This window comes from Sinohyriopsis cumingii, chromosome 1 (assembly GCF_028554795.1).
Source record: "Sinohyriopsis cumingii isolate HCF-2022 chromosome 1, ASM2855479v2, whole genome shotgun sequence".
In the NCBI taxonomy this organism is placed as follows: Eukaryota; Metazoa; Mollusca; class Bivalvia; order Unionida; family Unionidae; genus Sinohyriopsis; species Sinohyriopsis cumingii.
In genome coordinates, this window is record NC_142961.1 from 32193602 (window position 1) to 32210478 (window position 16877).

The 16877-nt window shown below is 35.5% G+C and overlaps 1 protein-coding gene across 1 annotated transcript in view; it reads left to right on the forward strand.

The window, feature by feature from the left end:
* Positions 1-16877, forward strand: part of LOC149806650 (sterol carrier protein 2-like) — a 91949-nt gene that overhangs the window by 53547 nt on the left and 21525 nt on the right. The window contains exons 12-16 of the mRNA XM_089956167.1: positions 877-972; positions 5050-5157; positions 11542-11695; positions 12602-12695; positions 13397-13523. Of these exons, the coding sequence (XP_089812293.1) occupies positions 877-972; positions 5050-5157; positions 11542-11695; positions 12602-12695; positions 13397-13523 (579 nt within the window). The remainder of the gene's footprint in view (positions 1-876; positions 973-5049; positions 5158-11541; positions 11696-12601; positions 12696-13396; positions 13524-16877) is intronic.

Consider the following 16877-nt stretch of genomic DNA (forward strand, 5'->3'; position numbering starts at 1 on the left):
TATACTTGCTTTGATGTCACAGCATGATGTACTTTATATAGTATGGCATAATACATCATGTTTTACATGTCATCCTATGGGGCCTCGAGTGGTCTAAAGCGCTCTCCATTACATATCACTGCCATCTCACCTCTGTCTGCATGGGTTCGAGTCTAGGATTCATCCAATGTGGGTATGTGAAAAAGCTTGCCAGTAGCTTCTCGGGGTTTTCTCAGGTTCTTCCTCCACCATTAATACTGGCCGCCATGCATAGCCTATCGTGTGCTGAAAAAAGGCGTTAAACCCCACAACAACAACATGTCAACCTATCAACTCTGAAACAGATCAGAACAGCTTCATATTGATGACTGTGTGATAATACACACTCTAGTTTCATTACACAAACTTAAAGTGTTTTAGGAAAATTATTAGATTATTTGAGTAAATTTTGTAAATAAAACTTTTCCGTAAGATGTGTCATAATAAAGCATTAGTTGGATAAACCATGGACAGATTCTCAAGACTTGATGGTAGCCATATTATTTTCTTTAAGAGAGGCATTTGCAGTTACAATACATATGCAGTCAATTTGTAGAAAAGACTTACCACTGTTAGTGAATCTTATTTTCATGGGCATACAATTAAAGAGTTAAACAAAACTATCATGTTCCCAGTGCAAAAACATTTGGATATGCACAGAAATGACATTAACAACAGAGACATGATGTCCTTGATGTTTACATCCATGGTTTGACAAATTTTGTAACTCCTGAAAACTTGATGATGCTAATCTTGTTTAGATGACTGATATATATATATATATATATATATATATATATATATATATATATATATATATATATATATATATATATATATATATTAATGATATTCCAGGTCTGAGACGAGAAGATGTGGATGTCGTGGAACTTCATGATTGCTTCTCATGCAATGAACTTATTACATACGAGGCTCTTGGGCTGTGTGAACCAGGTAATGACTAGATATCAATATCAATTATAAAAAATGGCCTATAGAGGAAATTTAACCCTCTTGTTGTTATTATTGGGATATGATTGTAATTCTAAGCATAGTGGATGTGAATTTCTCTGATTAGTTACTAGTACATTAAATCCTGTTGCACTGATATGAGTTTAGGGCACTATGTAATTTTGTTCATATTGAGAATGGATAAAATAAGAATCCAAGAGTGACTGCATTATGAAGCATGTATTTTAGACCAAGAGAGAAGTACATTCAAGCCTTTCTATGAAGATAACCCTGCAGAAACAGGGCAATCCAAGAGTGAATGCATTACGAAGCAAGTATTTTAGACCAAAAGAGAAAAATACATTCAAGCCTGTCTATGAAGACCACCCTGCAGATACAGGGTTTATTAAACAAGTGTCTAATTTTCATTTTGTTTCAGAGACCAGAAGGGCTTATGCAGTTGTCCTGCATTTCATGTCTGGTATCCATTCGAATTTGTTTTCACTAGTCCTCCTGAGCCACTTGGAATTTAAAACTCTAACTCACTAGGGATGTTTTCCATCACGTCCACGTGATGAAATCTTTTCAATGCCTCCAAGTATCCATACCATCCCTTATGCCAAGGCATATTATACCAACACATACACTACATGCACGCTGAAACATAAATACAACTCATACAAATAGATACTTTATTCTTTTCAAAGGGATTTATGATACAAGATTAATATAAGGAAAAAAACTATGAATTTGACCTAAGAGGCTATCCAGCAATCCAATTTCACAATAACAACATAACACCACACATGATAGACACATGGACATATGACTCTGGCAGAGTCACTGGGTAGACTAAAAAGAAACTTTCTAGGAAAGGGAAGGAACCTGCTCCTTAGCCGTATCTAGCTACAGGAGCAATAGTACAACCCCAAATCTAAACTATCCAGATGGAACTCGTGTCCATGTAAGCTCTAACATGGGACATGATAGTACACCTGCTAGTTATATGGGTTTCAAAAAACTTACTTTTTTGATAGATAAAAAACAAATCAACCCTGCTAAAGTTTTACCACATTATTGTTTTTACACACCTATACCATCATATGTATGGGAGGACAGGGAAAACCCACACCAAACACACTTTCTGAAAAACAGGGTGTCACTTCTAAGTTCTAACCAGCCATATAGGCTGGGATGGAGCTAAGAGGTGTCAACAAAACTTGGAATGAGACTCACTAAACTTGGCACACAGTGTTTCCAGTGGTCTACTTGGCCCTAAATCAGATAATGTCTCTCAGACATTCAGTAATTGCTATACCTCCTGATCGATGGTCATAGTAATTTGGGCTTTTCTGTAAAAGACTTCTTATGATGTTTGTTTGGACCTAAATGAAAATGGAGCCTATCAGATGTGCAGCATAAACTACCTTGGTAGCCATCTTGAAAATCTTGATAACGCTAATTCACTGTCTTTTTAAAAATCTTGTTATCACTCTGCCTTTTGATAATCATGTGGTTTGCACTGAAACACTTTTCATTATTTATAGTTGGTCCTAAATGGAAATGATGCTGACATTATATTCCAAAATAGCCACATCAGTGACCGTTGGAAAAATCTTCAGAGCTACATAAAATAGAGTTGTTTATTTTTTAATTTGTAAAAAAAAAAATTCTTTGATGCAGTATGCAGTTGTTCCTGTTTTAAAATGGCTGCTTTGAGCGCTGTACTTAAAAACCTTGATAGGGCTACTTTTGCTGTATGGATGGTCATATTGACATTTGTTTTTCACTACAACACTTTAGCAATATGTAGTTGATTATGAATTAGGAAGCCCTGGTAACTCAGTTGATAGACTTTCAGACGTATAATCCAAGGTCAATGGTTCAGTAACAGCCCACATTGGCAACCTTCTTGTGTCTTTGGGAAAGACACGTGGCTTCTATTTTCTCAGCTCCAATAATGGGTTAAAAATGATATTAAAATCAACAAAAAACAATAAAAGAAACTGAACGAAATTGGTGCTCATCTGGCCTCCAATTTGGCAGCCATAGTGGCCAGTTCAAAATTCTTATTATCAGGATTACTTTTGAACCAATGGTGGCATTATCATGAAACTTTCATTAAAATACTAATTACAAAAATGAAATTCAGTTATTGGTTCTAGCTGAGAATTGTGCAGATTTGATCACCAGTATATTTGCACATTTGTAAAGGCATTTGATAACCAGATCTGATTAAACTTAGGATAAAGTGAAAGGTCATTGCTTGCATTTGTATACTTTATGAACATGGTGACTTGTACCTATTCAAATTATGTTGTCATACTTAATATTTAGTTGAATTCCAGTTACTACTCAGAATTTTGACATTGATTTTAATGTCAGTTGTTTTAACACAGGGTTTTGTACTGGCTTGAGGACATTGTACAATACAGACAAGTTTTAATTCATTTTTATCAAACCCAGTTGGTGGATTAGCTTCTATCCATGATATCAAGTTCAATTATGACAGTTTTGTACTACACTTGCAAGCCTCTTGTAATAATATTTACTAAAACATATAAGAAAATATTTTTATTACCAGATTTGGTTATGTTGGAGTTTCTCAAGAATATATGAGATAGTTTCAATATGTAAAAGTTAAAATGAATAATAAAATAGAAGAAATGGATTTATCATGGATTCCTGGAAATTCTTTTCAGTCAGTAGAGTGTCAATCTCTTTGTGGGGGTGCCTTTGGTGGCTGAGTGGTCTACGATGCTTACCTTTACAGATCAGTAATGTCTAACCTATGTATGCATAGATTCATGTCTTGGCTAAGTCCGCATGGGTATGTGAGAATGCTTGCCACTAGCTTCCCATTGGTCTGTAGTTCTTACTGTGGGTTTTCTGGGTTTCCTTCCATCAAACCATTTGTGGGACTTTTTCTATTTTACTGATGAATATGTTTAAATTTCTGTAAAATTTGAATGTTTTACTTGACCCCTTTGCACAGATATTTTTACAAGCAGGTTGCTGCATTGCAAGTTGGACTATATTAATAAATCTTGTAGGGACCCTACTTGATGAGCTCATTTATCATGCTGTCCATCAGTCCTTGAATCTGTATGTCAGCTGTTTGGTTTGCACAAGATAACTATGCTGGAAATTGTTGGATTTTAACCAAATTTAGTATGCAGCTTTATAATTATGAGAGCTCAAAACATATTTCCAGTGTTCTGTGTCATCCTTTAAAGGAGTTCTAGCCCCTAATTTCCTGCCTCCTAACTTTAATATGTATAGCCTAACTTTACCAACTTTGGAATGCAGCTCTCTATTGATGAGACTGTGAATGACTTAAGTTTCTGTCTTCCACAACATCATGCATACAGTTGTGCCCCAGGATTGCTAGTCACCCTAACTTTGGTTTCTGCAGAATAACTTTTCCAAGGTTTGTCGAATCAAATTTGTATATGATTTCTTATTGAAGAGACCTTCAGTGATTTCAGTTTCATGCATTGTACGTTATCATTTACAGAGCCACCAAGATTGTCCATCCTCATGACTTTTGTGTCTTTTGCATCACTATACTAGGGATTGTTTGATTTAAGCTAAGTGTGGTAAACAGCTTGAAACTTTAAATGAATTTGATTTCAAGTTTATACAACATTGTCTAGAAAAGTTGGGCCCCAGATTTCCTGTTGTCCTAACTTTTGTTTCTGCATGATAATTTTACTAAATTGGTAAGACCTTGAATTAAGTCCATCCCTACTGTTCCAAGACATAATTTACAGAAGTTATGGTCCCTGATGGTCTCTCCTCCTGACTTTGGTTTCTCTGACATTACTTTAGTTGGATTTTATTGTTTGGTAACTACCTAAACTTGACATAAAACATCCTATATTGAGGGTGAGTTTGACATTTTGTACTAACCAATCAAAAACAGATTTTACTTTTAAAATACCATCTTTTTTATTATCTGTGAGTGGAATCACAATTTCAGACTTAAGCTCAGAGTTGCATGATCTTCAGTTCAGGATTTGTCTATGCAGTAAATCAGGTGTTTATTTTCTTAAGTACATTTGACTGCTTCTGTTTCAGGAAAGGGAGGTGAGATGGTTGACAGAGGTGACAACACATATGGAGGGAAATATGTCATTAATCCAAGTGGTGGACTGATATCCAAAGGACACCCACTAGGGGCAACAGGTAACACACTTTATAAAAACGAACTATCTTGTCACACTGGATTAAGAGGTAGTGGATCGTCGGTATGACCTTCCAGCAGCATTGGACAACAACATTGGCATTGGTTTAACAAGAAGATTTTGCTTTAAAGTCTTTGAAAGCCACATAATTGTACATTTAGGTGTGGTCTGCTTGAGAAATGTATTGTTTTGCAAAGTCTTTTTCCTGGCATAACTAAAGCACAAGAAATTTCCATATTAATCACAATTTCTTGGAAATTGGGACTAGGGAATCTATTATGGCTTTGATATCTAACACTTTCATCTCTTTCACAATCAAATATATGACATCTATCATGTTTGTTTATTCATATTTCTACCTTTATTACTCCAGTTCAGTGTAGTAAATAAAATTTAAGAACCTGTAGAACTCTAGGCCAGCAACTGTTGAAACTAATAAGAAAATTCCTTTTAAGAGCTGCTGGTCTAATCTTATCTTAAAATGGATGATTTGTACTTCTAGGCTTTAAGCGATGTTGAATAGTCTCCAATCATGGATATTTCATCAGAGTCCAATTCTTCTATTTTAGATTGGTCCATAACAGAACTTAACAAGACAAAACATATATATGACATACAGTTTTAAAAAATTGGAATTGAAATAAAATTTTAACTGCAAAGTTTTGAATTAAATTCTAAATGCAGTAGCACATTGAACCTTACTCACTACAACATTTTACTGAATAAAATGTTCACAGGTGCTGATGAGTGCCTGAGCTTCTTTCACTGATGTTATATAATAATGAAGAAATGTAAATGCCTTCTCACATAACAGAAGGATGCTTTAACAAATATTTTGACAATTATTTTCTTTTACGGTGCAGAACAATTATTGTAACAGAGATGCCAGCCATTGAACTTTTGGTGGAATAATTAATATTTTTAACCTCAGATTATGCTTTTATAAACATTCTGTCAGGTCCTAATGTTTCCAGTATATACAGTTTTTATATTTTGTATAGGTGAACAGCAACCTGAACACTGTTATATCTTGATAACTGAAATGATTTTAATATCTAATTGTAATTCTGTTGTGTAAGCAAACTAAGTAGAAAGCTCGAAATTAACAACACTAATCTGCAAACCATGATTAGTGACCTTGCCAGTAGATCACTTTAACCCCACATCTCACTAAACTATTGTAGCAGTGATCTCTGTCATGAGAGTTAACAAGTGGTCTTGTGTCAATTTATATCATATAAAAAAATTTTTCTCCATTCTCTTTGGCTGTGCTTCTTACCATTCTGGATACCGCTCCGGTGGCCTAGTGGTTAGAGCGTCCACCTCAGATGCTGGAGGTCGTGGGTTCGATCCCCGGCAGAGTCATACCAAAGACTTAACAAAAATGGTACTAACAGCTGCCTCGCTTGGCGCTCAGCATTAAGAGGTTAGTGTTAGAACTAGTCAGCCTGGTGTCAGGATAATGTGACTACATGTCTGTGGCATGATGCCCCAGTGCTAGACATCACTATAAACTGTAACACTGCAGACATAATAGCGATATGACTGATGTTTTTAAAAAGCTACGTTAAAAATTCAGATCACACACACATACCATTCTGGAAGCTATATTTCTGATCCAATATTGATGAGACTTGTTATATAGGCTTATATCATGAAGCTTTTGGATGTGTTTGATGTAGATTTATGACGTAACCTGGCGTCTGATTGGCTGAGTTTGTCTGGAAGCCATATTTCTGATCAAAATTTAAAAAACTTTGGAATATAGGTATATATGATCAAGATCTGACATGAGCGAGATCCACACATTAATGAGGTGATCTTGTAAACTGATTGGCAGAGGTTGTTTCTACTCTTGAGATTATTTTTGATCAGATTTTGAGTGCATTTGCTAAATCTAAATCATCATGGTGTCCATGAATTTTATTATGAACAAGATCTGTGCATATTAATAAAATTCACTGCAGCTGGAAATAGTCTAATATAATATGCAGTTTACATTTTTTGTGCTTTTTCCTTGTCTAAATTAAAGTAAAGCAAGGAAGTAACCATGATATAGACTATTGAAAATCACAGCTTGAGATTTGTAGACCACAAATTAAGCTTCTTATGTAAAATTAACATTTAAAGATCTTAGGTGACTTTAGTTAAGGGCAAGAATATCATATTATTTGTGCATTTATCCTGGAAAGATTCCAAGAATTTTATGTTCGACTTCAGTAAAATAAGCAAAATCAACTTGATAGAGGTTTGAAACATAGTTTGCACAGGATGTGTTCTCATAATACTACATGATCCTGCTTAGTGATAGGGTTAACTGTTAAGTTTTATAAAAAGGTGAGTGATATCAGGTCCACTTGGGCCTCTTGTTTCTGAGATATTGCTCTTTATGACTTTGAGCTGGATGTAGTGTACGACAGAATAAATGTATTGTGAACACAACTAGTTTCACAATTTTCACTAAATCACTTTGAAATTTTATACACATTATGTCCGTCTTCTAAAGATATGCATTTCAACAATTAACTCTACTTTTTACATTTTTTAGTTTCAGTTATTGCCATTTTTGTCTTGCAGATGAATGAAATGTAAATGATTTTTGTAAATGCAACTTGTCTTGGAGATTTTTTTCAGTCATTGGATTTTCAGAAGAGTACTTGAAATATATAACATAACTTTGTAAATGCAGCTACTCTTGCAGGATTTAGTGACTTTCAAGTGTATATTTAGGTCTTTCTCAGAAGATAAGCATGCTGACCTAATCATTTAACCTCCTCGTTTTCAGAAGAGTTTTGCACTTTATTTTTTACTTGGGACTCATCTCCATCATGTGTAGAGTTTGGATACAGATGTTGCATGAGCAGATTGCTCACCACTCCTCTATTATGAATATATTTTTAGCTCTACTGGTCATAGACCTGTAAGAGTTTATGGGATGGTCTGAAATCCATCCAGCCATTAGCACGTTTTTTAAATGCTACTCTTCCTATACAACATCAAGGAGGATTGCCATGAAACTTTACACGCTCATTCATCCCATGGTCTAATTGGTCCTAAACGAAAATGGTGCTGCTCAGACATTCAATATGACAATCTTCTTGCTGCCACTTCTCCAGAATGGATAGTCATATCCCCATGGGGTTTTCATTTATAATGATCTGGTGCTTTTCATTTATAATGATCTGGTGCTGATCTAATGTCGAATAGGACTGCCAGAGTGGCGATCTTGAAAATCTTATTGCTATTCCCTCTGAATAGAAAGTCATCTTGACATGTGATTTTCACCAGAAGTAATTGTTCCAAAATGAAAATGGCACTGGTCTGATGGTCATCATTATGGTCATTGTGGCCATCTTGGAAACCTTGTTATAGCTGCACTTGATCATATCAGCATGTGGTTTTCACTAAAAGATTTCTAATGATGTTTAGTTAAATGAAAATGGTGTTGATGTGATGCCCAATATGGCCACCAAAGCGGCCATCTTGAAAATCTTGTTATTGCTACGCCTTCGAAATGAAATATAATATTGCCATGTGTTTTAAACAGAAGGCTTCTTATGATGCATAGTTGATCCAAAATGAAAAATGGTGCTGATCTGACGTTTGGTATGGCCATAACAGTGGCCATCTTCAAAATATTGTTATTACTCCTCTTCCAGAATGGATGCTTGTATCAGATGGTGGTTTTAATGAACAGTTTATCATGGCTGTTTAGTCCTAATGGTGCCATTCAGATATTCATTATGCCTACCACCATGGCCATCTTGAAAATATTTTTATCACTATTTCTCCTGAATGAATGGTCATATCAGCATGGGATTTTCACTGAAAGACTTCTTATGTCCAGTTGGTCATAACTAAAATTGATGCTGGTGCAACTTCTAATATGACTACCACAATGGCTATCTTGAATATCTCATCACTACTGTTAATAAATGGCTGTTAATATCAACCTTGTGATTTCACCAAAAGACTTTTTATGATGTCTACAGACTTTCCACTTATCCCGATTTTTAAAATAAAAATCCAAAAATCCAGATTTCCTGATTTTTTTAACCCAAATTCCCAATTTTTAAAAATGCCCCAAAAATTAAGCTAAATCTGGTAGTGAAATAAGAAGTAATCAATAAAGAGAGAGACAAGCACATCAGAAGCTTAAATTGATATTCAGAGTCAATCAGCATTGTATGAATCTCACATGATCGCTATTTTGCCACCTTTTCATTTAGGATGGCCTCACCTCCTTCAGAGAGAGAAAATGATGCAGAAATTCTGCTAGGAATACACTAAAACTTGGAGCTTTATTGCAAGGGCTTTTCCATTTAAACATCCATGGTACCCAGGGAAGGCAGTTTGTTAAAACTATATGCCAGGGTACTTTAATTTCATCGACTTTTTATTAAAATGTTAAGAAAAATCTAAATTGCATCTACAGGTGAGTACCCCACATCAAAAGTGCCTTCCCAGGGTCCCAGGTATGTTTTACTGGAACAGCCTACAGTCAAAGCTTGATGAATATCGCACCAGATGTACAGTTTATTACATCCAAATGTATTCATGGTTGAAAGATCAACTGTCTGTATTTAGCATATATGACATTGGGCCTTTTGTACAACATATGCAGCGAAAGTAAACGAGAACATCATTTTTCAAAATGCAGTAAAACTCAATAAAGAAATATATATGCTGACCTATGACTACTTTTTAAATACTTTGGAGATAATTTTACAAAAATGGAGCTACAATGTGTGAGAATATTTGCATAAAACTAACGAATTACGTGTTTTATAAAGGTCACCTATGCTAGCAAGAACAGTAACATTTCCTGGCACATGCATGTGTAAAAAGTGTAATCCATAATAATATTATGACATAAACTGAGTTGAAAAATATATGAAAATGTCATTTTAGGAAAAAGAGGATATTTATACAAAGGAATTAGATTATTCAAATGTGTTGTCATTCATCAAACTGAATGTATTACAAAATGTTTGTAGAACTTTTTGTATGTAATGTATTTTCGAGGTATTGTTCTGATTTGAAAAATATTGAGTGACACCAATACTGTAATATCACTTAGATATTACAAGTGTCAGATCATCTGCTCTAGGTACGATTCTTATCTAGAGACATAGGTATTTAAATTAAAACTTATATGTTTAGTATAAGTGAAAAAGAGGTAAAACTTAAACTATTTGGAATAATTTTGAAGAAAAGAAACCAGTTGAATAATCATGTAATTTTTTGTGAATATCTTTCTGAATGAATATTGTCATTATAAAGAAAAGAAAATCGATCTGTTACATTTCTCTATTTCGATAAAGCAAAACATAAGAAATATTTTTTGAGAACTAACTCATTGTAAGTTCCCTCTTTCTCTCTCTCTCTCTCATTTCACAGTTTAAGAATATTTCATGATATAATGTCATGAAGGCACTTTGCACTCTGCCTCACAACAATGCAGATTTAGAGCATGTTTTTCAGCAAGACAAATAGAGCCTCAAAGACCAGAGTCTTCTAAGTGACCTTTTTGTTGAGAGGATTGTGATGCTGACGACTAAAGAATGTCATTGCTCCTTCAAGCTATCTGATACTCTCCTGAAGTAATAGTTAAGACAACTAAATTTTCCTGAAAATCTGCTACCTTTTACTGTATGTAATGGAAATAAACTGCATATTACAACACATAGATTTATAAATTTTGTCAATTCCTTTATTAAGTTTTGGTAAATAAATGGTTACAAATAAATCCTGATTTTTTTCTCCAAATCCTGATGTTTTTTCCTTTTGCATTCTGGTTTTATTCCACTTGAAGTGGCAGGTCTGTGTCTAGCTGGTATTAAACAGAAATGGTGTCGGTCAGATATCGGATATGTTCACCATGACATCCATCTTGAAAATCTTATCATTCCTACTCCAAAGTGGAAAATATTATCAACATGAGGTTTCCACCAAAAGACCTTTTATGATGCCCTGTTAGGCCTAAATCAAAATGGTGCTATGATGTCCACCACAGTAGCAGATTTGAAAATCTTGTTGTCACTGAAGAATATCAAAGATTGTTTCTACACTCCACAGTTAAAAGGAAAAAATAGTCTTACCTTGAATTCCTGAAAATTCTTTTCATCCAGTAGAGCATCAGTCAATTTGATGGATTCTTGTTTGGTCATTGTAAAAGCCTTGTTAGCACATTAAAGCAAAATCCACTTGAGAAAGACAACTTAAATTTGATGTACATGTTTATATTCATATGTAGATGATCTGATTTTCATGCCATTATAGTAAGGTTTCAAAGTTTTCATGTTTTCTAACTTTTTTGACTTGATAGTTTTATCTGCAGTTGGGGGCATACATGTTTTACAAATCTAGTTGTTACATTCTCCAGGCCTTGCCCAGTGTGCTGAATTATGCTGGCAGTTAAGAGGTATGGCCAGCAAGAGGCAAGTCCCTAGAGCCAAAGTAGCCCTGCAGCATAATATTGGCTTGGGAGGGGCTGTTGTGGTTGCCCTTTACAGACATGGCTTTCCTCAGCATCAGGGGTAGGTGCTCTTTTAGTTGTTTTTAAGTAACAGAAAGAAGCACAGCCATCAAGTTCTGTAAAACTTCAAATGTAATTTAATTCTTTTAATTTATAAGATGAAAATTTAAGAGGAACTTTCAGTATTGTGATTTTAATCCAAAATAGTCCTAAAGTTTTATCATAAGTCCAAAGAATAGTGTTAGGAATGAATTCCAGGTCTTGAATGTTCTGATGTACCAATAACATTGAATTTGCTCATAATGGCATTGTCCAGAACTCTTAGAATGAATTCCCAATAATCCCAAAGTAGTGTTTAGTCCAAACAGTCACATAAACACAACAGTAAATACATCTGCAGACTGAAAATAAAATGAAAACAGAAATAGGAGTTGAAATAATTGTTCTCTTCTCTATTTGTATAAAAATCTACATAACTCAATTTAGACTCTATATAGCAATTTATCCCCACATGATGTATGTCATAACAGTTAATTATACCAATGGACACTTACCTCAAACTGTAAACAGGTTCATTATCAGGCTAGGTCTAGGACCAGGTAAATAACATATTTATGGCATAATTATCTTAAAATACAATCTACAGTCATGGACAAAAATTAAACACACAATATGGAAATAACATCACCTATCAGATAGGGTTATCACAAACATTACTCAGGGTTCAATGTTTATTTTACCTGAGTAGATAAAGTTGTTTCAGACAATTTCCAGGGGAAAACTTCTGCTTTCTGTGCATGAAGTTAACATGTTGCAATAAAAAAAGATAACCTTCCCAGTGTGCATTTGTGTGTGTACAGGTTTGAAAATTGTACATTTGGAATGCAAGATTTGTATCAAGGACTTCACAGGCCTTGTCTTGGCACAATTTTAAACATCTGATCTCTGTCAAGGCGTACTATTGCAGGAGACAGATTCAAGCTGTGCCTGCCAGTGCCTCAAATGAAACAGACTTCAAGTGTGCCCCAGTCTTCCAAGAGATTCGCAAAAACCTGGAAAAGGTAAGAAGTTTATCAACCTTCTTCTGGTACCAACTGTATAAGACAATCACCTATATTCTTGAGATATTTCTTCAATGCTCACGATTTAGTGGAAAAGCTGAGGACTTTAGTACATAATCTCCAAGTTTCCCTTATCTCATCACTCATTTTTGGCAAAAACAAAAACATATAAAACATTCATCTATAAGTGTCTGATACTCAACTTGAAACACCTTGCATACTTTGATTTTCTTTCTGTCATGCTTCCCCCACCCTATGAAGTGAGATTTGTTTTCCCATTAACCCCTGACACTTGAATTTTCTTTCAACACTTCAAGCGAGTATGACTTGTGGAGAGGGCTGCTATTTATTTGCAAGTACAGTTTTGATTTAACAAAAATAAGTTGCTTGTTATGTCGATATTGATGATAATTTAAATATTTTTATCTTTCATCTGTGCTATAAACATCCACATTTCTGCAGTTTTGATGCTACTCATTTCACTGGCAATAATACTGTTAAAGAACAGAATAATACAGGTGCTTATATGTAGACCTGAAGATCCTAGCTCCCAATAAACCTTGACGTGCACATTATCAAAGTCCGGTATTTTGTAGATCTTTATATACACAATTATTGAAGTCTGTTGTATGATAGAAGCCAATGGACCTGACAGATTTACCTTTTTCAGTTCATTATTACCCAGTTATTTTATTAACCAGGAAGGAGCTAGCTGGGTGAAAAAAATCAAGGGCATATTTGTCTTCAAAGTGAAGGGTGGCAATGGAGAAGGTATCTGGGTGGTGGATGCCAAGAATGGAAATGGTTCAGTTGCATTTGGAGCCCCAGGTATAGAGCATGCATATTATGTTGTATATCTTGTGTCATTGATAAGAAATTTCATGTTGTTGTTTGTGTAGGGTTCAACACCATTTTTCAGTACACGATAGCTATACATGGTGGCCAGTATTAATGGTGGAGGAAGAACCTGGAAAATCCCGGAAAGAACCACAGACCCTCGAGAAGCTACTGGCAAGCTTTCTCACATACCCACATTGGCCGAATCTGAGACTCAAACCCACGCAGACAGAGGTGAGATGGCAGTGATACATAATAGAGAGTGCTTTAGACCACTCTGCCACTCGGGACCCCTAGAAATTTCATGAATCAATTTCATATTTTGATGTTAGAAATTTTACACTGCTTTGATTGGTAGTTTATTTTTTTAAATTCAATTTTCTTATGATTAAATAAATTGGACCTTGAAAATTTATTTAATTTGTTGAATATTTCAATCATTAGGTTGCCAAAGCTCACAAAAAGTTAGTAATTATCCAAAAGTTTTTATGCATTTTCTCATGCAACAAGTAAAAAAATAAATTCACAACATTTAAATAAACAACATGTGTATCATATGAACCTGATAAATACAGTCAGCATCAGATGGCCTGCATAACTAATTACTGCAGTTTTAAAACGGTTTTAAGTGCTTTCATTAATCCTGGTTTGTAGATGTCAGGCTAATAAATAAGCTACAATGTTTCTAATTGCACCAAAATGCAAATATGAAGTTTTCATTTTCCCATCATAACACATGTATAGCATCACATTTGTAACATGTCTTGAATAATAACCTTTTGATGACTGAAGAAGACTCGAGTCATTACACGAGTATTCATTAGATCTCAAATTTAATATTTTCTCTGTCAGTATAATTTATACATTATGGAGTAGTTAAAAAAAGATGCGAGTTTGTTTACTAAAATTTTGTATAACACTTCATTTAAACTAATATTTTATCAAGGTCATGATGGAAAGGAGTACTGCATACCAAAATATTGTATGCTTTACACTGCACTTCAGCAGCAATTATCTGTTACATTCTTCACTAAAACTTAATAATTTTGTACCTAGTTTCATTTAAAGCAGGGGGCCCTGAGTGGCCGAGTGGTCTAAAGCGCTCTCCATCACGGATCACTGCCATCTCACCTTTGTCTGCTTGTGTTCTAGTCTCGGGCTCGGCTAATGTGGATATGTGAGAAAGCTTGCCGGTAGCTTCTCGTGATTCAGTGGTTCTTTCCGGGGTTTTCCTGGGTTCTTCCTCCACCATTAATACTGGCCGCCCTGTATAGCCTTTCTTGTGCTGAAAAATGGTGTTAAACCCTATAACAACAATAACAACATTTAAAGCAGCACTTTTTCAGGCCTTGCTGTCAATCCTTGGACTACTAAATACCAAAATACTTTATGCTTTACATTGTACTACAGCAACAAATTAGTACTGATGTGTTCACTCAGAATGTGATTGCATTTCAAATAAAGCAATGTTTATGTATATTTTATTTCAATAATTACTATTTTAGTCATTTGAAAGCAACAGTTTTAAGATTCTTAATCAGTTCGTGTCAGTACAGTGGAAGCGTAGCAATTACAGAAGTCAACCATGCCATATAACAATGGATTTAGCAACATCCAAGTCCATGAACTAATGCATTAAAATAGTGATCACAATTCATTAAAGATGAACAGTATTGCAGTGGGTACTTTGTTATGTTGCTCATCCCCTCCAGTAGCTTAAGTTGTCAAACAGTTACTTGGGTACCACTCAGCATGTTGACCACTAATGCATTCCACTGCAGCATTTGAAGGACATGAAATGCACAGGCAGTTTATTATTATATATGAAGGACAGATGAGCACCAGTTATAGGTAACTAATGAAATCTGGAAACAGAAGTACATGCAGTATTTCCCATTTCATGTCTCACATGATTTGCTGTGTAGACAAAGTCTATATCCTAGCTTTATCTACAAGTTTGGAGATGATCTTCTCAAGGCTGAGGTGTATATGGATGTTGCCCTGCATGACATGGTCATTTGCAATCATCTTTTCCTGAAGTTCAGAATAAACATGACACATATCATCCCTCAAAGTTTGACAGGAAAATCAGATCAATGTGGTTTGGGGTGGGGAGACAGGCCTAATGAGTAGCTGTCTTAATGATATGGGAGAGCCCATAAGGCTCTCTAGTTTTTTTTTAATGGCACTGATGTATTTGACTGAAAACTTTACTACATGGCTTTTTGTTTTCTTGTTGTTGCTGTTAATGGTCTTGATAAGAAAAAAGTAGTCACTGCATATATTACGTTTCTGAAGAAGATGAGCAGTATTCTAAGTAGGCAGTCTTTAACAAGGGATTCTCATAGCCATTTCAGGAGTAAGATTTCGGCCCCATTCCCAATACAAATATTTTATGTATTTTCCTAGCTTTAAGGTGAAAATCCCCATTTCATGGGAGAGGTTAGAGAGATGATATGATGTAGCTGCTTTTTGTCTTGGCTCTGAAGTATAGACAGGACATACAGATCACGTTGTTAGCTCAGAATCACATATGAACCACTTCTAAACAAATTCTGCAATGAGAAAACGAACTTCCATCTGTAAAAATGAGCACTGTCAAATCATTCTTGTCAGTTAGATATTATGTCTTTAGTTTAAAGCACCAGCACTCTGAGCCATCTTGGCATCCGTCCGTCTATGGGAGATGATGGCGTTGCTCCAAAATAAGCTTTTGTTTGTCCTTCTTTCTAGCTCTTTTTTCAGCTTGTTTTATTTTTCTCTCTTCCTCTGCGTTTTGAACTCCCTGCCTGACAGCTAGACGTCAGTTGGAACGGTTGTTTGCACAGCTGTCTCAGTCATTGATGTTGATGTTTGCTGTTTTCATATCCTTCTTGCAAACATCTTTGTAGCGCAGATGTCATCCAGTTGGTTGTGCACCTTCTGCTAACTCCCCATATAACAGGTCCTTGGGAATGCACTCTGGGTCCATTCTCTTGACATGGCCAAGCCAGCGAAGGCGCCTCTCACTGAGAATGGAGAACATGCTGTTCATGTTGGCGTGTTCTAGAACCTCTATGTTGGGTACTTTGTCCTGCCACTGGATGTGCAGAATGCGCCGCAGACATATCAGGTGGAAGCTGTTGAGTTTCCTCTTATGTCTCGCATAGGTGGTCCATGTTTCGCTGCTGTAGAGAAGTGAGCTGAGCATGCAGGCTTAGTAGACACGCAGTTTGGTCTTCTTGGTGAGGTTGGGGTTGTTCCAGACTCTCTGGTTAAGTCTGGCCATCACTGCTGCTGCCTTGGCAATCCTGCCGTTCACCTCAGAATCAATGGAGAGTGAGCTGGAGATGTTAGACCCGAGGT